The following is a 25,890-nucleotide window of genomic DNA, read 5'->3' as shown; positions in this document are numbered from 1 at the left end:
CTATTTGTGGCTAATTGTAAAATACAAGTGAACTACAAATGAATTGGGGAGAACAGAGAGAAGAACAAAGGAAAGGTGTGAATGATTATTTTAACAACTGGAAAGGTTTATGCTGATTTCACAGACAAGTAATGCTAGTAGAGTGAACCAAAATTTGTAATAGGAGGTAAAAAGCAGAAAAATTGAGAAAAGGTGTTACAGGGCAACTTCAAAGTGAAAGATGACTGTAAATTTTTCAGTTGGTGATGATTTTGGAGACGACGAGAAAGTGTTAGAAATCGAATGAGAAACTGCGTGGTTTTGAGATTTTTTGAGAATACATGGGCTGGATGGAACAGGGCCATCTCTCTAAATTTTGTGTCTGTGGAAGCCTGAGGATGAATAGTACAGTGTGGAAGAACACTTCCTGAAGATGTACCATTTGGTTGAAAACTGAGAGCCAGGCTGTGGTGATTCCAGGTTGTGGGAAGCTCAGGCGACGCAGAGATTACAGACATGGTGATGTTAACTGCTTGTCTCCAGTGCTGAAGCAGAGAGGGAACAAAATGAGACGAAGATTGGATTCAGGTGGTACGAAAAGGACACATGCTTTCCTTTTTGTGTAAGACTGTGTTACATTAAGCTCCTCTTTTTCCTCGAGTGAGCGTTTTTCTTGACTGTATCCAAATTATGAGAAAATTTTGCTGTGTTTATTGTCAGACTTTCTTACATAAGGGGAGACTGATAAGTCTGTGCTGGAATTAAGTGGAGGACTGGATCCCTATCACCTAGGAGGACTGCAGTATGAAAACTGCATGCATTTGAGCAACATTGGCAAACTTCTTTTGAAGGCAGGGGAGTCTGCTGCTGTGGAGATGACCTACTGCAACAGAAACACCAACTGCGCTCAATCCCCTGTGACACCCAGTCTGCTACTGCTTCCTTTGGCCTCAGTAGAGATCCACTGCTAGAAAACACTGTGAATTCAGTTTTTGCAACTTAGTAAGTCATGATTTGACTAAAAGCAATGGCTTTCCAATCGATAAATGCTCTGCTCTCCAAGGAGTATTTAAGAGAGACTCTCAATGTGGTGCTTTATGTCTGTGGCTAAGGGTGTTGTGGAACATCCAATTCTCTAAGTGCGAGGCCTTACAGACGTTTCTCACTCCACAGCTCTCATCTGTGTTAAAACAAGGACACTCTGTTTAGAATCTTGATCTCATAGGGAGGATGTGGACCTGGTGTGTGTGTTCGTCTGCCTCAAGTCAGCAATGAACAGCTCAGGCTGAGAAGCGTTGAGTTAAAAAGCTCCAAGTTAAAAAAAGTGTGTGTGTGTATAAAAACGCATGCATGTATGTATATGCAATATTTAAATGCCTTGACTATTCTTAGCAAGGTTTTATTATAGCTTAATGGGTGTTTGAATTGAAAATCACTTCCTCACACTTTAAAAAAACTGTTAAATATACACACGGAGCATTGCTGCTGCTTTGGGCAGGAGACTCTCCATTCCCAGGTTGTCTATCCCTTTCCCCATGTTCTGTATCACACTGGCAGGGTTTCTGCCTGTCCAGCAGCCTGTTGTAAGTGGCTGCAGATGCTGGGCAGGGGTTGAGTCCTTGCAGAGCTCGAGTGGCACACAGGCACTTCAGATTCCCAGCACACTCTGAGCTGAAGGTGTGGTAAATCCAGCGTGTCCAGGACGCGGTCAATGGATTATGCAGAGTGTTTGCTTGCTACATATGTAGGAGTGCTGATATGTCCTGGATGTATTAGTCTCACAATCCGTGTGGTGTTACTGCCTATTATGGGATGTGTCAGAATGACTCCTTGCAATGTCTCACGCATATTGTTCGGTCTGGATAATCTTGGACAGAAGTGTAGAAGCCAGGTCTTTAGAATTGTAAATATTAGACAGAGATGAATAAATAAATATCAAATTAAATGTTAAGAACCTGGTAAGGTTTAATAGCTGCGTAAAGGATTGGTGCATGAGTTCTGATATGTCTGTTCTGAAACAAATCAGAATTAATGTCCTGGAGTAGAGAGAGGAACTTGTTTATCTTTTGTAATTAAACCAGTAGATTTTTAGTCTAAATCTGTAGGCAGTGCTCCTCTAAAGTTAGAGGGATCAAAACCTTCAGGGGCAATTTCACCTTATTTCACCTATTTCAGCATGAAATAGGTCTCTGAGTATGCCTTTCTCATTAATATTAGAAGGAATCTAAGTAGAGCTTAGTGAAACCCCCAACATTTTTAATGGCTAAAATTAGGGAAGATGAATTCCAGCCACTGATATCAGTGTCTTAGATTATCTGCATACAGTTATTTACTAGTGAATATCCATGCTAACCAACTTGATGAACAGGCCTGTACTGTAAGATTTCTGGGGAGCATTAACTTGCACTTGTAGCAAACCTGATACCATGATCTGTAATGGATAGGGGAAAGAAGAACACAGAAGATATTATAATGCCATTATAAATCAATGATTCCTGTTGTGCAGCACTTCTGAAAGGATCTTTCAGAATTACAGTACAAAGACAGAAAATGAGAATGATCTTATGCTTGAAAATTTTATCTGTTGAAGAGAGTTTGAAAAGACTGACACTGGTTACCAGGCAAAAGATATAAATAACATAGCCCATGAGGAAAGATGTAAAAGGTAATGTGGAGGGAAGAAAGAAATAGCTACTAGGAGAGAGTAGGAAGAATTATTATGAATAAAACAGTAGACGATCACTCTGAATTTATTGACTGACTTTCTATTTGATTGATCAATAGTTATTTAAGGATGTCTAGTATGTCACCAGGATGGGATTGGATAATTCTGCATAAATTGATACATTAAGAGAAAATCTTACCCTCTCTTGCATGTATAAGAATTCATTCAGTTCACAGTATTGCTCTGGTGTAACCAGGAGGCAATATCATAATCTTCTTTCATGATTTATACTTGAAATTCATACAACTTGCAAAACAGGTCATTTATTTGTGAGAAAACCATAGAATATGTCTGGACTTACATACTACAGCAAAAAGGACCTAATTTGGTCATCAACTTTCCCATTTAATGTCCTGTCTGTGGTGTTCAATTACATAGCTGTGCTCCAGTGAGTACTTGTTACTGAAACAGTATCACTTTCCAAACTTAGGTACCAACATAACCTACAACTGTCTAAAAGATGTGATTTCCTGGCAATTACCTAAACTGCTGTGGTATTCTCATTGGCAGAGCCTGCACTATATGACACAGGGATAAGGGATAGTCTTTCGTCAGAGTACTGATACTTGGGATAATTTATATGTTAAAAAATAAACCACAGAGGGAATTCTGGGAAAGGTATTTTTCAAGCTGGCCTTGTATCAGGGTTTCTAATGGAATTGCTCAGGTTGCTGGAAAGTGTTGAAAATTAAATAGGCTTTAATGAAAATGGCAATTATTTTTCAGGAAATTCGATTTTGAGTGAGACAGCATTTTTTGGAAAAAACCTTTTTATTCTCCTAATAGTAAACAAATAGTATCAATGCTACTTGGTTCTTTAAAGAGAAGATCAGGAATGATCTGTATATGTTTCCTTGTCAACAGATCAAAATTTTCCACTGAAAATGAAGGAAAGCATGAGCAAAATGTCACCACTTATTTCAGGCAGTGAAGAGAGTCTGGGCCACAGAAGTCCCAGTACAGTGTTGCTTGTTTGTGGGGGTCTGAGGAGTCCTGAGGGGCATGAATAGGGCAGAGCATTCCCTGGGAATCAGCTTTGCTCTGGGAGAGTGCTTTTGGCAGAGAGCAGACCTATAGCTGCCATAGAGAGCTAAGAATTGCTAAGTGAAAGGAGCTGTTCCTGGTCGCCCAAAGGTTATGTGCATCACCTCAGGTGCAATGGCTCAGTGGTTCTTCTGGGTGGCTGGACTCCCACCTTGGATGAGCCTGGCCGCTAGTGGAGAGGGATGACATTCCCAAAGCTGACCCATGTGAGGACTGTGTCTTCACACAGAAGCCTAGGTGTCAGAACAGAAATACTGATGGAACTCTTCAGAATGTGAGACATGACAACTGCTGGTGACCTAAGGTTGTCAGTGGGACAAAATTTACAGGGACACAGTATTTTTTATGAGTTGGAACTGACAGAGTTAGAAAAGGGACAGATAAGATTTTGGGTATATTCACAGGATCCTAAGGGACTTGAGGAACGTTTTGGTCTCTCAAAAATGTTTCTTCTCTTTTTTAGCCCCAGCTGTAGATCTAGGTCTCATGAATATATTTCCAGCCCCCTGTTAATCTTGTTGTGTTGTGTAGACCCTTCTGCATGTGGCTTTCACCCCAGAGATTGTACCAGTCTAGTCTGGCATGCAGTTATCGCTGTCCCCATTCTTCCCTTATCCTTCTGTCTCTGTCAGCACTTGGACACCCTCCGGGTTACTTTGGCCTTTTTGCTTTGAGCTGGCTGTAAGTCAGTGCAGAGGTGTGTGGATGGGTGATCAATACCTGTCTTGGTTGTTTTTTATGTCTTTATTTTTCTCCAGGATGCTGCAGACTCTGCTCTCCCAATAGAGAGATGCTGAAGTTGATCTGAATTGTAGCTCAGACATTCAGCACTTTCCATAGCAGTGACAACGACACTGGGTATAGAAGACTCCTCAGACTTAGCAGCTATACCAGGTTTGGGTTTGGGGGTGATACAGGCCAAACAAATGCCTTTGGAGATGAGCCCTCTCAGATCTCTCTTTAACTGGTGGTCTCATAAGGACAAGGAATGATCCCTGCAAAGTTTGACTGAAAGGGGCTGGCGTTTTGTTTCAGATCCTGACCCATTTCCATTTTAAATGGGAAGTGCTTTGCGCCACTAATCAGAAAGGCATACTGAGAGGCAGTACCTTGTCACTTTCCAAGGCCTTTAAAGAGTGGAAACATGGGTCCTACTTCCCTTTTCTGTCCCATGGCATAATTTATCAAAGTGTTTAGCTGCAGGCTGGAACTCAAGAGTGTCTTGTCTCTCATTGGCCTCTGCTTCTACTTCGCCTTCTGTGAAGCTTGTCTTTCTATGCCATTTCATTTGTGATTCAGTCTCCTGGGAACCCTTTTTCTTCATCACATCTTTTTCTTCAGTCCATATTCCTTCAGGTTGTCCTGGGATGTATGATGATTCCATGTTAAAAAAGCTAAGTTGGTCTCTTGGTGGCCCTTTGTTTTGAGGTTGATGTGATGAAGGAAGGAAAGCATGTGAGAGCAGCTGGGAAGAGAGACAGGGTCTTGGCTGTGGTTTATAATCCTCCTGAATGTGATGGGGTCTGTGGTGTTGCCATTTAGGAGCAAGGGATGGTGGCTACTCACATCTTGCACATGCAGCAGTGTAGAAGCAGCTGCAGTTCTTGTAGGAATTGTAGGAATTACATATGGAAAGTGAAAAGTTTACGTGAAAATGCTCTTCTGTAATACTGATCTTTCAGCTGGCTCTTCTTCACCTTCTGAAGTAATTTTGAACTTGGAAGAGTTTTGCCTTATTCAGGGAGTTGCACAGCAGGGCAGCATGTCAGCCTGCTCCCTGGCATGAGTGAGAAGGAGCAAACCCACAATTTCTCCAGAGGTTGTTGTGTGGTGCAGCTGAGCGGGACTCTTACAGTGCACATCTGAATAGCTCCTCTGGCTCACAGGAGCAAGCACTTCTGCCAAAAGCTGTTGAACCATTTCAGTCTTCTTTTGCATCAGAAATCTTTCCTTAAAACATATGCAGATGTCAGTATTCATCCACAACCACTGATAACTTCTTACAAAACCTGTGGATAATATCTCTTTTTTTGGATGCCTGGTGTCTCATCAGAGTGTGTCCAAAAATTTCAGCTGAAATAATTTGATGCAAAATGGCATTTATACACTTTCTTCTTATCCGAATCAAATTCTGTTTTTATCAGGGTGGATATATTTATAATAACTTTTTTTCCTCAGTAGAAAGAAAAATACTTTTTATTTATAATACTACAATTCAGGTGTGGGGGAGATTTCTCTTTGAGGTGTTATAGAGGGGGAAAAAAATTCCTCATTCTAGAAGCTAAATAAATTTAAGCCCAGCTCAGAGACGTAGTTTAATATTCTTACTGGTTGTAACTATGCTTGTTTAGGAACACTTGAAAGTGCTTACATTTAGTAGAACATGAGTGTATGTTTCAAGTTTATTGAGTATTTAAGAATAGGCTAAATGAGCATATTTGCTGAATTGAAGTAATTTATCAGGTGAATAGACTTCAACCAGCAGCCACAGCTGAGTTTATGCTAATTCATAGGGATTCCTCAGTTATCAAGTTATCAATATAAAAACTTAAATAGCTGGCAAATCTCCCCAGGAATAAAAGAAGTGTTGGCTTGGTGTTTTGGGTGGGTTTTTGATTGGTTGGTGGTTTTTTTTTTTTGGTTTTTTTTTGGTTTTTTGTTTGTTTGTTTGTTTGTTTGTTTGGGGTTTTTCTTGTTTTTTTTTTGTTTTTCTGGTGCTTTTGGCTTATGTGAGACTTCTCAGCAGTGAAGCAGGATAGAAGGGAGAAATTAAGTGATCATTTCCCAGTAAGTGATCATTTCCCAGTATAGAGCCTTCTCTTTATTTTCATAGAAACTAAATACACCATGTTCAAATATAAATTTCTTTCCTCCATTTTTTCCTCCATTAACTAGGAGCCAAAGGTCTTAACAGAAATCAATCCATGCAATTTATTTTTAACTTCACCCTGCTTAGCTATGATTGATTTTTATCTTTGCGATCGATGGTAGAGAAAACGGTTTGGCGGGACAATGGAGCACTCTCCAGCTTGTAGGGGTTGGTCTTTGAGTCTTTTATTGAAGGAATCATTAAAAGCTTATTATGAAACTAATAGGATGAAGACGTTTAAATGATGAACGCGATTACACCTGTTTTACTGGTGAATAATGCCTGCTACAGCTGATCTCCTCTCGCTCCTATTTAAAATGCTGGACAGCACTCCAGTTGGGGAAATTAATCCATACAGATGAAAGAAAGTGCATCCCACGTGTTAGTTAAAAGCTCTTCTTAAAGCAAGACAGGCAGTAAGTAGTTAGCTACTTTCCTATTCACTGCTGCGTGCTTTTCATCCATTTCCAGCACAGTTTCATCTTTTCTGTGCCAGATATCACATTTGGAAGTTGAGCCTAAACATCTTTTGATAAAAAAAAAATTATTAACATTTTCCTTTATTTATTTATTTTTTATTGATTTTCTTTCTAGGGCTTTTTGTGCTGTACTTTCTTTTATCGCTCTCTCCCCGCCCCTCACGTTGTCTGATTGATCAGCTGAAGATGTAAAGTATTGCCTTGGCAAACTCATATGTTTCCTCTGGAATCAAAAGGAGATTTAATGTGTACAATTATGCTCTTCTCATAAGTTGATTTCTGTGTTGGTAATGTGCACCTGCAGCTCTGATGTGGCTTGTGTTTTCGTGTAACTGCACATTTTCTGCAGGAGTTGCTTTTAAAACAAATGCAATACTTTCACTCAAGATTACTCTGTCCTTTAGCTGTGTCATCTTTGCTCTGAGGGGAGAGGGAGTTGAACAGGGACTGGGCCTGTATAATAAATGCTCCTTTGTCATAGCAAATTTTCTCTGATGGGTGTGATGCTCCGAAGAGTGTCATGTTTTCCAAGTCTGCTGAGTTTACCAGGCAACTTGAGGGTGCTTCATGCACAGAAACTCCACAGTGCACTCAGGTAATTGCATATTGTTCAATGACTGTGCAGAAGGCATCATATTAATGAAAACCACGGGGAGAGAATTCAGACTGGATGGTACCTATCATGATGGGATTTATGCTGAGGCAGAGGAGAACCTCACTACACCAAAATATCAGGCAGGTTGCTTTTCCGGGTAATGGTGGGTAATCAAGAAGAAGGAACATTACACTAGGTTCATGCTCTTCCTCATCTTCTGAACCTCTTGTGACTGGAATTGTGGTTAGGCTTGGAAGAGGAGGCACAGCTTTTAAATTCTCATACTCACAAACCCGTGCAAGGCCTAGGCAGGGCTGTCTCTGAAAAACCCCAAAATCCCTTGGTAAGGGTGTCAGTGGAGGAGCCTGCCTGCTGAACTCGTGCTTTAATCCACAGTTTGATTTGAGGGATTTTATGCTCACAAGAAGGAGAAAGGGAACCTAAAGTTAAAGCAGTGAGGAGAGGTGCCAGGGCTCCCTATGGAGTTGGATGATCCAGGATGCTGCTACAACACTGATAGAGTATTTCTGAACTCTGGGCTCCTGCCAGCTCATTTGATGCTGCTGGAAAGGAGGGGAGCTCTACAAGCAGAGGAATCACCTCGGAAAACAAGTGAGGTGTTTATTGAAAATAACTACAACCATATACTATTAAGAACTTACTATCAACAAGGAGTGTAAAAATTTGCTCTGTGACCTTTTTGTTCACTTTCCTGCAAGTTCTTTGGGCAGCAGGAGGCAGATGGGGTCCTCCTTAGCTCAGGGACATTTCTGAGAGTTACTACTTTCATGTTTCTTCCACCAATATCTCTCCTACACTGGAAATTATAAGTCCCAGCATCAGCCAGCCAGGAAGATGATGAAGAAGCCTGATACACTGTGATCTACAGTTCCCATATCATCTAGGGCTTCCTTACAGTCTGCAACCTCTTAACTCATTCTGCTTGCCTTCCAAACTAGTTTAGATAACATGGGATAACATAGGTGTTTTTGCCCCAAGGTCAACTTCAATCTGGAAAAAAAAAAAAAAAAAGGGAAGCAAAGCCACAAAGCTTGCTCTTAAATTATCATATTCAATCATTAACAAGAGAAATGGCTTTGTGTGTTCCTAGACATGTCACAGAAATTATGGAGATAAATAGATTCCATGACAAATTTTGTGTAATTTTCTGCAGTCTTGTGAACATATTTGTTTTCTTCTGTTTGATGCACTCTGTCTCATTACAGGTCAGGAGGGGGAGTGAGCCAACATATCCAGACTTTCAAGGCTTTCAAAGAGAAATTTCTCATGTTTCTCATCCCGAGTGCCAGTTGATACAAGTTAGATCAGACTTTTGTCTTGAATGTGGAAATTATAAAGAAAAGTAGTAGTAGCTCATGAGTGGAGGGGGGAGGAAAGAACACAAGTTAGGAAACACAGATGTGTTTAATGACAAACACATTTGTCTATAGGAATCATTTCCACTGGCCAGAAGCCCAATTAAACACATAAAGTAGAAATCCAGAGAAACAGATTAATGGTCCAGTCACTTGCAACGGAGGAAGAAAAAGACAAACCCAGCTAATTCTGTACTGAGCATGACAGATGAGCTCACAGCAAATAATTGGGTGACATTCATCAAATGTGAACTGAAAGGAGGCATTGGAGGGCAAAACACTGCCATAATCTCTGGGATTTACAGTGTTGGAGCATTTGCTCATAGGAAAAGAAAAAGTTCATCAAAATAAATTAAGTTGGGCCTTCCAAAATTCAGTCTGTACCATGGTGCTTGCCAAAACTTTACTGGAGGCTTGATCATTTTTTTGGAACTGTTATAACTGTGCATGTAAATCATGCAAAGATGAGATCCTGGCTGGGAAAAGCTTATACAACTCCTGCCAACAGAATTGTGGGTGGCTTCATATTAACTGGCTCAGGAAGACCACAAACCTCAAGATTTCTATTTCTAAACCCTAGTCAAGGTGACCTAGTCCAGGGGGAAGTCTGAGAGGGAGTTTAACTATTGCATACTGAACTTTAACAGTGTTTTAATCCTAATTTTCTGCATTTAAAAACCAGACAAACAAACAATAAATGCAAACAAACCCCTCCAGGTACCAGTTTTCAGTAGGATAAAGTAAAAAAAAATGGTGTAAAATCTTTTGAATCTGGTAGACTTGTAGTAGGTCCTGTTGTGGCACAGAAAGTGGAATTTGATCACCCCTTGGTATTTTTGCCACTCTATGTTCACTGGATTAACTGGAAGATTGTTGGACTGCTCCCAGTCTTAATTGGTCATCACAGCATTTACAAAGTATGTAAATATTCATGTCCTCATCTACAAGTTGAAAATCATGGAAGAGGATATTGAATGCAGGGTCCTTAGCAAGTAGTCACTGGACATATTCAGTTCAGGTGAGAATTGAGAATCTGGGTTTTCCAATGGAGGGAATAAGTACTAAAAGAGAAGAGAGGATATTTAAATATTCCCTGTGCTATTTAGACAATATGACCTAGAAGTGTGGGATCATTTGAGCAATGCTTGTAGAGCTGAGAGAAATAAAATTACTACAAACATGAATTTTTGCCTTTGAACTGGACTCAGTATGAACCAACTGCACAGTCTGTTTTGATGTGGAAATGTCAGATGGGAAATATATCTTTCAGAAGTAGCACTCAGTGACCTTATTCAGCCTGCAGAAGAGAAGGCTGCAGGGAGACATTAGGGCACCCTCCAGTACCTAAAGTGGCTATAAGAGAGCCGGAGAGGGACTTTGGACACGGGCATGGAGTGTCAGGACAAGGAGGAATGGCTTTGAACTGAAAGAGGGTAGAATTAGATTAGATATGAGGAAGAACTGGATGATCTTTAAGGTCCCAGCCCAGACCATTGTGTAATTCTGTGATCCTCACACCTCAGAGCAGGACCCTGAAATGTTCACTGCTGTGCCAGTCCACAGTGCATTTTCCAAGAAGTGAGAGTCCATTGACTGCTGTTTTCTCCCTGTCTCTTCTACTGGCTTGTTCTGGGTCCACAGACAAGTTGCTTTAGATTTTTGTGTTTGTGTTGACTTTTGGCTTTAGCGGAATGTTTCTATATAGAGTTTATTTCCTGTGATATCGGTCATTCTTATGACCTTATGCCGTCTGTACTATTATAGTGTCTGTTTTTTTTTTTTTTTTTTTTTTCTCTTGAGGGTGCTAAATACAGTTTTGATTTTGACATCACAAGTAAAAATGGGAAAAAAACTCTGAAGGGGAAGTCTTAGTATAGAAGCTGGTCCTACTTCTAAACCCTCCTTTCTTTCCAGTTTTTCAAACTGTCAATGGAAAAGCCTTGAGTTGATTAGATATCAAATTTCATGACCAATAATAGCATGTCCTTCAAGTGACAGTTTCTCCAGGGAAGAAAGCCACTATCTAGAGGTGATATCATTGCTGAGAATACAATTGATGCTGTAGCAATACTCTATGTAAGCTCATTCTCAAATATCACTGTCAGATAAAGGAAGTATATCTAGGAGAGAATCTAGGACCTTTCTCTTAGCTTTATTGGAAACTTAAGAAGCCAACAAGTGATATTCCATACAATAGACAAGTGCTTTGTGCATTGTTTTATCTTAAGACCTGCAAGACTGCCAAACCAGCAGAATGTAGGAAATTCACTGATGTAAGCCTTGTTTTAGCCAGGTCTGAGACGGTGCCAAAAAGAACACCTACAGCAAGAGTAAGTGACTCTTGACAGGTTTTAGATCCCATATTTTGCAAATTATCTTTGCTAGATTTCATTGATGCATGGCATTTCTGCGTAGGCTTTAGTTCATTCAGTCCATAAAACTGCAGATTTGGATGTCTGTCAGCTCCCCCTACGCACATTCATTCTCAGAGAGTATCATTTCAGAGAAACTAGTTTCGTAGTGACAAAGGGCATCTAAGGGCTTAGCTCCAGCTTTCCAAGAGCATATTTCCAGTTAGCATTAAATGGTGCTAGTGTGGATCTCTGCTGTTAGTCACTGTAAAAGGTTGTTGGAAGACAATCCTGGCCTCAAGGGACTTACAGTGCAGACAAGGCTGAGAAGCAGCAGAGAAAACAGGGATTATCTCCTACTTACAGAGAAGAACAGAAGCACAGAGACTTTAAATTACTAGCCCAAGGTAATTGAGCTGGACCATGTGATGACACCAGATTCTCCTTTTCCTCCCACTCAGCACTTTTTTTCCTGAGAAGTTAAAATCACACTGGATTTGAATCATAAGAGACGAAATGGAAAGTTCAATAGCACAGCTTAAATAAATAATTCTCCATCCCTCTCAAGTTTGTGATTTCTTTGGAGTTACCCAGATGCCTTTAGGGACAGCCGTGCCTGTCATAGAAAAGATACTTGAAAGAAAGTTTGTCAAGCGCTTTTAGAGGTGTGATCACAGAGTTTCTCAGAAGGGTCATCACTCATTTTCTTTGGTATTTCCATAGGTGACAACTGGTGGAAGAGCAACTTACTACGTGTCGTACAGACGGGAGCCTTTTGCACAGATTAAATTACCCAAATACTCCCTCCCTAAGGTGAGTCCATCATTTGTGAACACAGACATGTACTATCTTGGGAAGTCAGACATGTGAGGTTCCATAAGGTGAAGTTCCAGGTCCTTCACTTGGTTCACAACAGCCCCACACAATGCTACAGGCTGCGGACAGGTTGACTGTTGGAAGATGCTCAGTGGAAAAGGAACCTGGAGGTGTTGGTTGACAGCAGCTGAACATGAGCCAGCAGTTCCTGAGGTGGCTGAGAAGGCAAATGGTATCTTTGTATCAAAAATATTGTTGCCACCAGGACTAGGAAAATGACCTGTTATATTACAGATTTCTTGGTGGCCCTGATATAGAATTGATGCATGCTATAAAATCAGGGGTACTTTTGTAATTTAAAAATCAGAAGTACTTTAAGGCTAGGTGTTATGGAAAAGTCTTTGAGCCATGTAAAGGAGGCTTGTTTATGCTGCCCTTAGTCACTAGAATATTTTTGCTGTACAGTAATAACTATCTGTCATGTGCAGATTAATGAACTCTGCTGGAGTTGTACGTATGTGAGGTTGGCACCAGGGTAATGCAATATTTCCACTGCAACTGGTATAAACAGATTGAAGTCATCGGGCATTTTGCTTTATTTTCACACTGTTGGAATTGGTATAATGCCTCCTTAATCTTTAAGGAATTATAGCTACTGGGCAAGAACAAACTTCCTGATTTAGTCTTCCTTCGTTGAGGGAAATGGCAAATCTCCCACTGATTGTACTCACTGGGATAGAATTAGGCCCTCAGATGGTTTTTCTCCCCATCTCATGCCGATAGGATATGTTAGGTCTATTAGAAATAGCCCCATTTAATCAATCCCAACTTTTCATCTAGATACCTCACACAAAAGATTAAGATGCCTCCTAGGCAGGATGAGGATATTGAGCTGATCTTCCTCCAGATATTTTTTTCCTGAAATCAGGTCACTCCATCCTTTGGGAGACTTCCAGAATTATGATTTCTTGATGCAGAAACAGTGCAAGGAATTAATCAAGGCCTCTTGGCACTCTATAGAAAGTTTAAAGAGATACAAATAGATATATGAAGCCTCAGATTACCACAGTCATTTTGCTTCTAGCTGAACCTGTGTCAGTTTGTTCAAGAATGGTAGCAAGGATGAAGTGCTTCAATACTCATCACCACCCTGAAAGTAATTTCCATGAACCTGTTTTAAAATAATACCGAGAAAATGCACTGTCAAATCTCTTTAATTTTAAAACTAAATGAGGAAAAGCCTGTTAGACATTTTGTATCTTGGTCAGCAGCAGAAATCCAATGAAGGTTAGTGGGTGGATTATTTGATAGGCCATATATTGTGGGATAATTGATCTCAGATAAACTCTCAATAGGAAAGTGTGTTATTAAAAATCACTATCAGCAGTAGCTTAAACTGATAGTCTACCTATACCTCACCTTCAAATAGACGTGAGCTCCAAGGTTTTTTGAAATCATCCCTTGCCACTTGGAAGCACAAACCCATTATATCAGCATGTGAATGAAAATTATCACTGCTTTTAGCCTGGTGCCATATGATGCTTAGTGACCATGAAGACTCCAGGCTCCAAGGCTGTGAATCTTCCATGAGTAATAAAACTGACTTTCAAATTTATAAATAAGAAATGAAGCTGGATGAAATTCCTTGAAGGTACCAAAAATGAAGAGAGCAAAAACCCTTCGCCCAGCTGGTGATTATTTAAAAAGTGAAATGCAGAAAAGTCACAATGCTGGTAATTTATTGGCTTGCTCTAACAGAAAGTTGTTAAACATACCTATAATTCATGCTTCATCTCCATTCTTTCATAATTCATGGTAATTACTACATGTCCCGAAGGGCAGCGAAATACGGAGATCCTCAGTAACAGGCCTTTTGTCTTCTTTTAACAGGACATGCATATTATCAGCACAGATGAAAACCAGGTCTTTGCAGCTGTTCAAGAGTGGAACCAGAACGATACCTATAACCTGTACATCTCAGACACCCGAGGGGTCTACTTCACCCTGGCCTTGGAAAATGTGAAAAGCAGCCGAGGACTGGAGGGGAATATTGTCATTGACCTTTATGAGGTATGTAGTAAAAGTCACCCTACAAAGAGCAGCAGTGGCCTGCTAGTTCAACCAAGTGTAAATCTCTTACCAACCCCTCAGGATTTTCATTCGTTTTGGGATCAGCCCTGAGGCATTTCCTGGGTTTGGTGCTGAGTTAACTCATCTGGAAATAGATGCAGTTATTCTGCTATAGGTGCAACAACTGGCTGGGTTCAAGTCAGTGAACTGGTTAGCTAAGTGTCCTTTCCAAAAGAGAAAACCATTATCTTTCTCATCCTAATGTGGATATCCAGAGAAAGACTAAACATACCTTCCCCCCCCCCCTTGGGCATCTATAGACACCTGCTCACAGGCAGGGAATCTGGGCAGCACCTTCATGAGCACTGAACAGTTTGTGAACTATAACCAAAAATTTGTAGATGCTACTTGCCCAGAGATGACAGATGGATAACTTCTACCCTAAATTATCTTCCATTCTCATGCATCTTCCAGGCCTGTCAGCCTTGGCCAGCAGCAGAGCAGTTCCAGTTCCTGGTTTCTCCAGAGCATTCTGGTTTTGCTGTGTTGGATGGAAGATCTGCTGAGATCCAGGGCTCGGTGCTTTGGCAGCAGCAAACAACTAATCAGTATTACTGATAGAAATGGTTGCAGGCTGAAATGCATAGAAATGCTGCATTTCTACTGTTGCACAGAGAAATGTTCTTGCAGCTGCATGCAGAAGTTAGGACTATACATTTTTTAATTCCAGCCAGAATATTGCTCATTTAACAACATAATCAAATTGTTTATAAAAATCCAGGTAGTTTAAGTCGATGAAGGAAAAGTCCCAAATAACACATTGATTAATATGAAGGACAGGGTTAATGTTTTTTTTTTTTTACCTGGTTAAATGTATTTTCTTGCCTCTGAAAAGTACATTTCTTTGCTGTGATGAACCAGCTAAAATTAACATGCATTGTCTCACATTCTGGGGCACACCTGTGTACTCCCCAGTGGTACATCATTGACTTTTCACTGTTAAATGCTAATAGATTTTTACAGAGTCATTTAAAGAGTAGTATCACTCCAGGGGCTTCAGAGTAGAAGAATTTGCATCATGACAGTTGCCAGGAAGTTGCAGATTTGCAGCAAATTCCTTCTTCCTGTCCCACTTTCACAGCTGTGCAACAGAGACCAGACTCAATATGAAATCTTCTTGGGGATGTTTTGACAGGACCATATTCTGCTGGAAAGGGTTGTGCTGATAAAAATCAAAACATTTGAAACAACTGGCTTGATTTGTCAGAATTTGGATGTGGGAGGAAAGCGAAGAAATCAAGTTTGCAAAACATCAGTGCCACAGCATGTTCAGTATTCACATCTTTTGTGTTGATTCTTTTTTCTGGTACACAAAAGGATCCCACACTGCTTCTGATGTGATCTTCTGTCTCCCCTGTTCTGGCAGTCTGTGGAAGGCAGTGGGGCAGACCCCATCCTCGAGCTCACAGAGCTCAATGTGTGACCAGGTGCATGCTGCACCTTCAAGCCCATCATCAGCCTATCTGCAGGAACTCAATGAAATCCAAAAGTGGGCTGTTTCCTAGGGATTTCCTCTTGTCTGTTTCTTCCAAAGAGAGAAAGCACACAAGACCTTTCAGCTTTGCAACCATCATACCTTTAGTGCCATTTGTTGTTCTAGGATTTGGTTGAGATGCCTTCATTGCTTTTACAGAGACCTTCGACTCCTGAGAGTGCTCAGATGGACATGGCTTTTGGCCTGTTCTGCCGATGTATTTTTTTCACCTCTCTCCCTTTTTCCTAGGTAGCAGGGATCAAAGGCATATTCCTGGCTAACAGGAAGGTGGATGACCAGATCAAGACTTTCATTACCTACAACAAGGGCAGAGACTGGCGTTTGCTACAGGCACCAGACACCGATCTGAGAGGGGATCCTGTACTTTGCCAGCTGGTGAGTGGCAGATCTTTTCCAAGGCACAGTTGACTCCTTCAGAGCTGCTTATTGTGGTTGTGCTTACTAGGTTGCCAAAACTTGCCCTGTGTTTTTTCTCTTGATCTTCTCTGTGTTAAATGAATTCAGTAAATTTCTTTACCTATAGCTTCGTAGATTTTAAGGGAAAATTCTGACCATCTTTCTTGATGTATTTAATAGATTTCAAGTCAGAATAGGAAAGTTTCTGGGGAAAAATGCTCTACGTCAGATTATTGTTAAAACAAGGACAGACATGTTTGTTTGTAGTGCAGAGTTCCTGCCTGTCCATCAAAGGAACATATGACCTATGTGTGCTAAGAGCAGGGGGGTCATTTTAAGAAGGATCAGAGCATCTGTGTGCAGTCACCAAGGGTTCCTCTGATATTTAATTTGCTGAATATTAAAGCTTCTGCCTTTTGTTTGTTTTCTTTCAACAGCCCTTTTGCTCATTGCACTTGCGCCTTCAACTCTCAGAGAATCCGTATACTTCAGGGAGCATTTCCAGCAAAGAGACAGCTCCTGGGCTGCTGGTGGCAACAGGTAAGAACATAAATGCTTCTCACTACTCACCCATATCCCCCTGGGAGCCTGAGAGTATGAGGTATCCCCCATTGGTGTAAAACCTTTCAGCTCTGTTTCAGCAAGTGTGAACAGTTCACGTTAACTTCCATTTTCTGTGGGCTAGGAGAAGGCATATGGCCCCAGGTTCAAAAAAGGTATTTGTTGCTCTACAATAACCCATTTGCAGATCTAAGCCCACACTTTCAAGGTACCATTACCCCAGTGGCATTACTAGGTCCTCTCATGTTATTACAGCCACTGATGGTCATGTCTACCTGTTTGCTGCAGGTGCCATGAAGGAGAAGAGTACCCAGGAGCTACACTCCTGGGAGGTGTCAGTATGTCTCACCTGTTGAGTAGCAAGCACAGAGTTGTCACAAAGTCTGTCAGGTGGAGCTTGGGCTTCATGGGTGCATGTCTTGTGCATGACACCTACTTTTAACTCTGTACTGCTGCAAGACCAGCAGCATTTAATCAACACTGCACGGGCCATTGGTATTGTGGGCTGTTCTGCAAAATAGTGCAATTGTTTAAAGGACAGCCTGCTACAACACTTCATGGTCGCAGTGGCTGAGCCCCTGTAATTAATCTGCAGGATGGATGGGCCTACCAGCCACCCTCAGCTCTGTGGGAGCTGGTAGGCTAACAAAGTGCTTCCTGCATGGCTAGTGCTATTGAAAGCTGGCATCTGAGCCATGGAGGCAGTTCTGTCTTTTCAAATGAAGGCTCTTATGTACACTCAAATATGTCTGAAAAGCTTAGCTGTTCTTTCTAAGGCTCAGTTTATCTCCTTGGTCCTGTTGAGCATAGCAGTGGCCTGCAAGTATGGGATGTTAGCATATGGTCTGCATGAATTTACACTATTTCTTCCAACCATTTTCATTCTCATGTCCTTCTGTGCTTCAGTGTGTTTGCCAGACTAAGGCAGAACCTGAGATGGGTTCCCTTCATGACATTTATATCTCAACAAGGGAGACACCATGTGATTTCCAGTTCACTGATCCAGGCCAAATGAAGTGAGATAATTTGGTTTAAACCTCCAGATATCCCCATGCCTAGCCAAGTGGAGTCATCACGCCTGGCAGGTTGCACTTGCTAGATGGATGCTTAGGAACAAGCCCTAGTCATGATGCTGTAATTACAAAAGCTTTTTTTTTAACCTTTTAGGAAGCAAATAGAGGCAGAAGGACAGTGAGATTCTAGACATTGATCTAAATTGTTAGTAAATTACATTCTTTTCAAGCTGCCAGTGTATGGAATAAATGCTTTCCCAGTCTAACAATTAACCTTTAAAAGGCAGAATATAATTTCTGCCTTACTGCTTTATAGATGAAAAAACCTTACCTGTTGGGAATATACACATCTGTTTCCACTAACCAGTTTCATAACAACAGGAGCATCTCACCATGTTGCTGAATGCATTCAAGGATAAGCTTTGCAATTTTTTTCTCACAAGTGTTGGCTGCTCAAACACTTCATTTACAGTGAGACATTTCCAGCAATGATTGGAAACTTGGACACTTGGTATAGGACAGAGGTTAGATTCCTGCAAATGGAAGAATTCTGTTTTATTATCTAGTTGTACATCTGCTAAATCCTCTTGACTTGTTTGGGAGTTACATTTTGTGAGGTTTGAATGCATGCAGCTGAAACTAGAGGAAGAGAATAAAGGAAATAATGGAACAGCTTTGCACAGAAAGAACAAAGTGATAACAACAATTTTCTTGCCTTTTTACTCCCTTTCCTTGCCTCCATCTGTAAATCCCTGTTTGAAAATTCAATTTCCATTTTGATGTTTAAAACATGGTGATCCAAAACTTACACTGCTACCTTTAAATCAGCATCTAATTCTTGAGGACTTCCACTCATGATAAGATACTGGGCTAAGAAGACCTTTGAACTGAAACAGTGGATTTATTCTCTTGTACCTGGATTTCCCTATAGACTGACCTTCTGTATGATTGCCCACATCAGGTTTTCTTTACAGCCTCATCTAAAACAGTTGGTGACTCTTGCTGGTGTCAGGGAAGAAAATTAGGTAGATGGACAGTATGACTTCATATAGGATTTCCTATATCCTGAGCACTGATGAAAGCCTTCTTGAGTTGCACTGCCTCCCAGAGCCAGAACTTTTTTGAAATAGCATTGACACAATAATGTGGTTAGTTGAATTCTGTGATGGTAACAGGAGAGTGTCAACCTACTTAAATTTCTAATTTTCCCGCATTAAATGTCAGATATTTAATTAACATTTTCATTAGTGTGTTCATCCATAGAAGAATGTCTGGCACTTGTGTTGCAGGCAATATTGGCTCTGAACTTTCCTACACGGATGTTGGTGTGTTCATCTCTTCTGATGGTGGCAATTCCTGGAGACAGGTATGTTTTGCACAGCAGAGGAAGGCACGGAGCCTTTTGCTGTTCTTCTGACTCTTTACTTCCCAGTGGAGTGGAGCGCTCATGCAGTATTTAATTTGTTTGCAGATCTTTGAGGAGGAATACAACGTTTGGTTTCTGGACTGGGGAGGGGCACTAGTGGCCATGAAACACACGTCAGTGCCCATCCGGCACATGTGGTAAGGGAACTTACTTCTTTGAGAGGGTGCCAGTGTCTATAAAATGAGCAGTTAAAGTCATTCTTATCTATTTTTACCACCATTTTGGTTTTATTGATGGATATAATGATTATTGCACCCTTTTACAAATATAATGGCTCTGTACATAATCACCTACATGTATGAATTACTCTTTGCACTTGTAATGTACTATGAGCCTCCAGGTGGGGTTTCTTTCTTACAGACACACATATAAGTCATCCTTTGGGCTTCAGGTATTTCCCAGATAATGTGTCTCTTGTTTCTACATTTTGTTTACAGAATTTAACAGTAATCTGGTAAGACAGATAAAGGGAGGGAGAGGAGAGGGCAGTAGGTGTAGATAAGGACAACAGAGATATGTTGCTAACCCCTCCAAGTATTTGACTATCAGTTTCCAGAGATACTGTGGTGGCAACTGATTGGAGGTGAAATAGAGCAAAATGATTTCTCAGTTGAAGACACTGTTTTTGCTATAAATGGGTTATAACAGTCTAAGCACTAAAGATACCGCTCAAAATTATCCTCTTCTTGCCCCTCTGCACCAGTTAAATATCCTGAAATTCAGAACTAACACTGTTTAAAGAAAATGGGTGTGTTAGCACCACCTTCAGTCTTGGGGCTTGATTGAAAGAGGGGCATGTCTAATGGACAGACCTATCCAGCTTCTAATGTTGTTTAGAAGTGAATTAGTTAGAAATAGCTTTCAGAGACAGGATGTGTTCCTGTCTACAATGCTGGGTTGTCTCTCAGCTTGATGGTGCTAAGCATCAAGTCTATTACTTTGGATGCAGAAGAGGAAATGTGTTCTTCAGTCAAATAGAAAAAGAAAGCAATGGTGTTTGGCAGCAGTGATGAGGTGTTAAGGTCTCCTCTACCTGAGTCATTATTTTACAAAATCCTCGAGCGAAATTGCAGTCATTCCAAATCTGGACACCTCAAGACAGGTTGACTTCACCCATTTACAAGCTCATGTTCCAGAGATGTACTTTGAGAACATTAACAGCTACTTTTTGAAAACGAAAAGCTTCTGGACTTTATGTTTCTGACCTGACAGGTATCTCTGGGATGACTGCAACATAGATTTCTATAAAAGTTTGAATATATTGCATTTGAGCACATTTCTTTGCCACCTGAAGTAAAGAAATGTCTGCTTTAGTCATGGTGTGATAGTGGACTGTAAACCATGGGATGCACTGGCTCCATAACTGGACATGCAGAGGAGAGCAGTAACAGGGCAGACTTCTCATGATGAGCTGCAGACTCCAGTCTGTGGTGTGAATGTGCAGGGGTGTGACTGGGAGCCTCTGATGGGTAACTCAGTTGTCATGGCTATAATTAAAGTGCTCTCAGGAAAGAGGACATCAGTTTCCTGAGCCAGTCTTCAGACCAAACCAAGGATGATTCAAGGAAGGAGAAGTGTGTGTTAGCCAAGAGTGGGTGTCACTAGCAGTGGGTGCATCAGTCTGCAGGAAGTCGAGCTCTGGAAGAGTGAAAGTTAAGCTCCTTACAGAGAAAGCTGCAAGTCACATATTAAGCATTTATTACTGTATTATTCAAGCCAGGTGTAACTGTTTTAATTGTGTCTTTAATTGTGAAGACATGAAAAGCACGTTACTACAAGTGCCTGTACTTACATATAGGGAAAGATTTGGTCACAGTCAACTTTTCATAGGATCTGACAGCTCAGTTCACCTTTGTTTGCAGAGGTTCATTTCAGATGCTCTCCTTTTACAATAAGACTCCTGAAATGGTCTGTGCAGTTCTGTGACTGCCCCACCCACTCTATTAAATGAGTAGTGATTTAGATCCGTTATCAATAAGCTCCAACAGGTTTCCTTCAAAATTGTACCCTTAGGTGCTTTGGAATTTGCTTCATATTGCTTCAGTAGGCACCTGTTTTATGGCAGGAGTGGAATAGATTAAAGGGTACATGTAAATCTATTAGTTCTCAGGCTGAGACATTGTACAATAAGTTTCATGCTGGAGAAAAGAGGGGCGGATAATTGAAAAGCTGAGAGAACTTTAGCTAAGCTAATGAAGCATGCTGTTCCCCAGAAGTTGAAATGCTATTTGGAGAGATAAGCATGCAAGCAGAACGCATACAAATGCACAGGTGTATGGGAAGATACATACATTTTAATAAATAGATTTAGAGCAGATAATCTTTCTGTGTGCTGTTGTGCTCCCAGAGTTCTGTCTTTGGTTGTCTTAGGGGTAAAGTTAACTTCCCATTCCTGCACATATGCATTCTGAGTCAGGTGAAGGTGTCTTGCTAAGTGACATGAGGGGCAGAGAGTTAGGGAATGGTGACTGCCAGTCTTGGCTTTCCACACCAGAAATCTGGGGCTGGAGTAACCCATGGTTTATAGTACACACTACAGTGGCCTCCTGGTCCTTTGGTAGTGTATTAGATAGTGTCCTACCTTCTTGGAGCAGGGGAGATTCAGTGTCCTGCAAGAGCCTCCCAGACAGATCCAGGTGCTCAGATGTCTGTGTGCACACACATTCAACACTCCCACAGATAAGCCAAATTTGCCTTTAAGTACTCATAAGGCTAGAGAGATTGTAGCTAATGCCATATGGCATTGATACATGGATGGGTCAAAATGTCCTGTGGTGGTGAAAGCAGTTTTCCTGCATTCAGGCCAGGGTTGCTTATGCTCTGAGTGGTGCTTCATGCCAGGTGCTATTCCAGACCTTGAAACAGGTCTTGGCAAAGCCTCTTGATCCCTTGTGGTCTGATGTACAGCTGCATAAAGTATATCCATGTCCTCATTGCCAGTGTTTATTCTTTCTAAAGCTTTGGTCTTTACAAAGTCCATCAAGAGCATTAATTTAGGGGGCTGGGAAATGGCAAAGATTGGTGCTTGTCTGTAATTCCAGCTGCTGGAGCTTCCAGACCTTAGCCAACATTTAATTGCCACAGTTGCTCTAGTGTGAGTCTTTTTATGTCTATAAATGTTGTCTGCTTCTATCCCAGGGTGAGTTTTGATGAGGGAAGATCCTGGACTAAATACAGTTTCACATCAACACCACTTTTTGTGGATGGATCCCTTGTAGACCCTGGCATAGAGACCCAGATAATGACGTAAGTATAGCAGCTCCTCTTTTAAATTGTGGTGGCCGAAGCGGTGCATGGGGAGCCCCAAGTGCATGGTAACCTGATGATGTGCAGTGCAGAATTGTGTAGCTACATGTGCAGTGTTTCATGAAGGCATGGTGCTGTTTGTGGGTTTTGCTGGTGGCCACAGGCCTGGCCGACAAGTTCTTGCATCACGTGGCAAATAGATGATGGAGTGAAGCTCTTTCCAGCAGTGATAGGGGCTATAGCAAGGAGAGATGGTCCTGAGCTGTAGCTTGAGAGTTCACATAGAGCAGTAGATAGACCTGCTTCTCTGGAGAGTGGTGCAGCCTTGGTCAGGTTGCATCTAGTGACAACCAGAGGTCCTTTCTCATAATTACTGCTGAGATTGCATTCCTTGGATCTGATGGCCCAGGGACTGCAGTGCTCTTCAAAAGTCAGAGACCTGTATGGTTGTACCTCATGCCTGTTCTGTGTTTGCTCCAGTTGTGCAACATGGCTGTCTTTTGAGATTGCTGGTGGGGATGAATTTCCCCCAACCTTGTTGCTTGCCTTGTGGACTGTACATCTGGTTTAACTCAAGCTAAAAGTGTTCTCACTGTGCATGTGCAGAGGTCAACTCAGAATAACCTTCCTATCCTGGGGTGTAGTGTGCTATTGTTCATCCATCCCATGGAAGGAAGAGCCTGGGCTGGCACTGATGGTGCTGGGACCTTGCTCCTCCCAGGAGTGCTGAAGCACTGGGTAAGGCTGGTGGAACCAGTGGAGTGATGTTGGCCTGAGAACAGGCCAGGATTTGAGTTTACCAACCAGGAAAGTGAAGTTTTAAAGTTCAAAGGCATCGTTAAGCAGTCATCTGACCTCTTGCACAAAGCAGATCAAAGCACTGTGCTCTCAGATTCTGAACAAAGCAAGGACATGATGCACTGCCCTCATTGGTTTCAGAAATGTCTTCTTACCTGTGCATCTTTGAACTGGCTGAAACAGCTTTCTGAAAACATCAGAAAGCGAAGTGGCTAAGATGCCTTAGACTGAGGCACATCTGTGTAGCATACCTACAGTGACATGAAGAAGTGCCTTTGGTTAATCACATCAGACACTGTTGCACCACTACAGTTCAGGGGCAGGGGTTTGATCATAAATTTCATCTTGCTATCAATCTTCTTTTCCTGCTTTTCTGCATCTGCACTTGAAGTTCCTGCACATATTCATTGCTTGCAAGAGAAAAGAGATTCAGGTCAAGTTTATTTTCTTCTAGGCTTCAGTCCATCTGCATACTTACGTGCCATAAATGCATAGGTGGACCTCATTGCTGGTGTCACAGTGAGAAACTGAGTGTCATCAGTTTCTGAGGAAGTTTGGACAGTGTAATAGTTCTGTGTATTAGACATTTCTGCTACTGATTTGAATCATTTTTGTTGTTACGCCTTTCAAAACCAGCTCTACGTCAGCATTACACTAACAGAGGTGACCATGTGTCTATACTCGAAGTTGAGCTCAGCTGCAAGGAAGGAGCTGGGAGAAAATCCTATTTAACTCTTCTGACAAATGGTCATTTGAACTGGCTTCTGTGCCATCTATGCCGTGGCAGAAGAAATGTTTTGGAGCTGTAGCCTTGGGGGGCTCAGGAAAGTGTAGCTGACTCTTGTATAGGATATATATCCATATCTCCTGTGATAAACTGGCTTAGGAAGGACAGGCTAAGTAATTATGGTTGTGCTTTACACAGCAGCACTCCTATGCTTTATTCCCAAACAGTGCTGGAGCCAAACAAGGCAGACTCAGTGTCTGTCACAGACAGCAACTGAGATTTTATCAGAGTAGAGGTGGTGTCAGTTCTGGTAGCATTGCTTGCTTTTCCTGTATTCCAAAAGAATGCCATGGCTTTTTTTTTTTTTTTTTCTTTTTTTTTTATTTTTTATTTTATTTTATTTTATTTTATTTTATTTTATTTTATTTATTTATTTTTTATTTTTTTTCCCCAAAAAAGCAAGGTCCTTGTTTTGTAGAAGAATACATCTGTGCATCTCTTGCCTTGCTATCTGCAATCATTGCTCTGTTTTTGCAAAGAGCAAGACTCAACAGCATATGATATACCTGTGAGCCTTTTCAGAAGACTGCTGTGAGCATCCTGTTGGGAAAATACATATGCCAATTCCCAGCTAAAGATTAGAACCTACAATTCTCTTCACTCTGTGCATTTTGTCTGCAAATGCAATGATAATGTGTAACTTTCTGTGTTGTTTAATATGGTGTTTTTCTGTGAAATTCTTCATGCAATATGTGTCAGTTTCCAGCTGTACACACCTGCAGACACATGCACACACACGTGCAGAGAGATAGATCAGAACGCACATAAATCTGCACACCAGCACCTTCCTTGAAATCAATGGAGCTAATCAGTTGCAACTAGCTGTGGATTTAGACCATTTACTTTATAAATCAATGCAGTTTTCTTTTCAGATGAGAAATGCATTATAAATCTAAGATTATTGCTATTTATAACTCTGTAGTCTTCTGGCGGAGAATGTAGGAAGTGAGTTATCTTCTTGAATATTGTGTATTAGGTTTGTTGAGAACTTTTTCTTCTGAAATCTTTGCAGGCATATCGCCATTATTATTGCCATTGCAATAATAATGTTATTGTTATTGTCTTTATTATTACTGTCATCATTAGCAGTTTTTAAAACCATTCTTAATAGTCTGTAAAAGCCATACAAAGAAATTTCACATGGCACTTGCAATGAATGTTTAGAGAAATTTCTATCCACAGCATGAAAAGAACTGAGGAGGAAAGAACCCATTTATAAAGCTGTATGCAAACCATTTCTGTACAGAACATTTAAGTGTTTCTTCTGATGAAAATTTTAGTGAACTCATCTCTAAGGGCAGTGTAGGGTGATGCTGAGCTTGTGTAAGCTTTGGCTGAGAAGAAATCAATGCCTTTCTATTGCTACTCTGAACCAGGATTACACATGGTGGTTTGGAGGTACATGGAATTCATATTTGTGGATAGAAATCCCAAGGATTTCAAGAAGCTGATGAAAGGAGCACAGCAGTTTGGGATTTGCATCCCAAAGTGTTCATGGGTTCAGTGGGAGCTCTTAGACTTGCCGCACTGCTGAGGCAGAGACTAAGGCTGTGGTCATATTTCTGTACTGCCAAAGTAGGTAGGTTAGTGGCTTTTAACCGTTTGTCCGTCATCCTGGGAAATGCAGAATACTTCATCTAGTGTCTCAGCTGATTCTGGTTAGAAAAGGTTTCTTTCATAGATTTGCATCAAAGTGGTCTGTGTTCACCTATTTAAAAATAATAATATTCTGAGAGGGATGTGTATTACATAGTCATTATACTCCAACTATCATTAAAATACTGCATTATTAACAATATTTTCA

The 25,890-nt window shown here is 41.0% G+C and overlaps 1 protein-coding gene across 1 annotated transcript in view; it reads left to right on the top strand.

The window, feature by feature from the left end:
• Nucleotides 1–25,890, top strand: part of SORCS3 (sortilin related VPS10 domain containing receptor 3) — a 275,011-nt gene that overhangs the window by 199,632 nt on the left and 49,489 nt on the right. The window contains exons 8-14 of the mRNA XM_066190964.1: nt 12,142–12,231; nt 14,125–14,304; nt 16,088–16,234; nt 16,693–16,795; nt 19,119–19,195; nt 19,301–19,392; nt 22,394–22,501. Of these exons, the coding sequence (XP_066047061.1) occupies nt 12,142–12,231; nt 14,125–14,304; nt 16,088–16,234; nt 16,693–16,795; nt 19,119–19,195; nt 19,301–19,392; nt 22,394–22,501 (797 nt within the window). The remainder of the gene's footprint in view (nt 1–12,141; nt 12,232–14,124; nt 14,305–16,087; nt 16,235–16,692; nt 16,796–19,118; nt 19,196–19,300; nt 19,393–22,393; nt 22,502–25,890) is intronic.

The sequence above is a fragment of the Chamaea fasciata genome, unplaced genomic scaffold (genome assembly GCF_029207755.1).
Source record: "Chamaea fasciata isolate MVZ Bird 193981 ecotype frontalis unplaced genomic scaffold, bChaFas1.0.hap1 SCAF_9, whole genome shotgun sequence".
NCBI lineage: Eukaryota > Metazoa > Chordata > Aves > Passeriformes > Sylviidae > Chamaea > Chamaea fasciata.
This window is presented reverse-complemented; position numbering and strand designations above follow the sequence as displayed.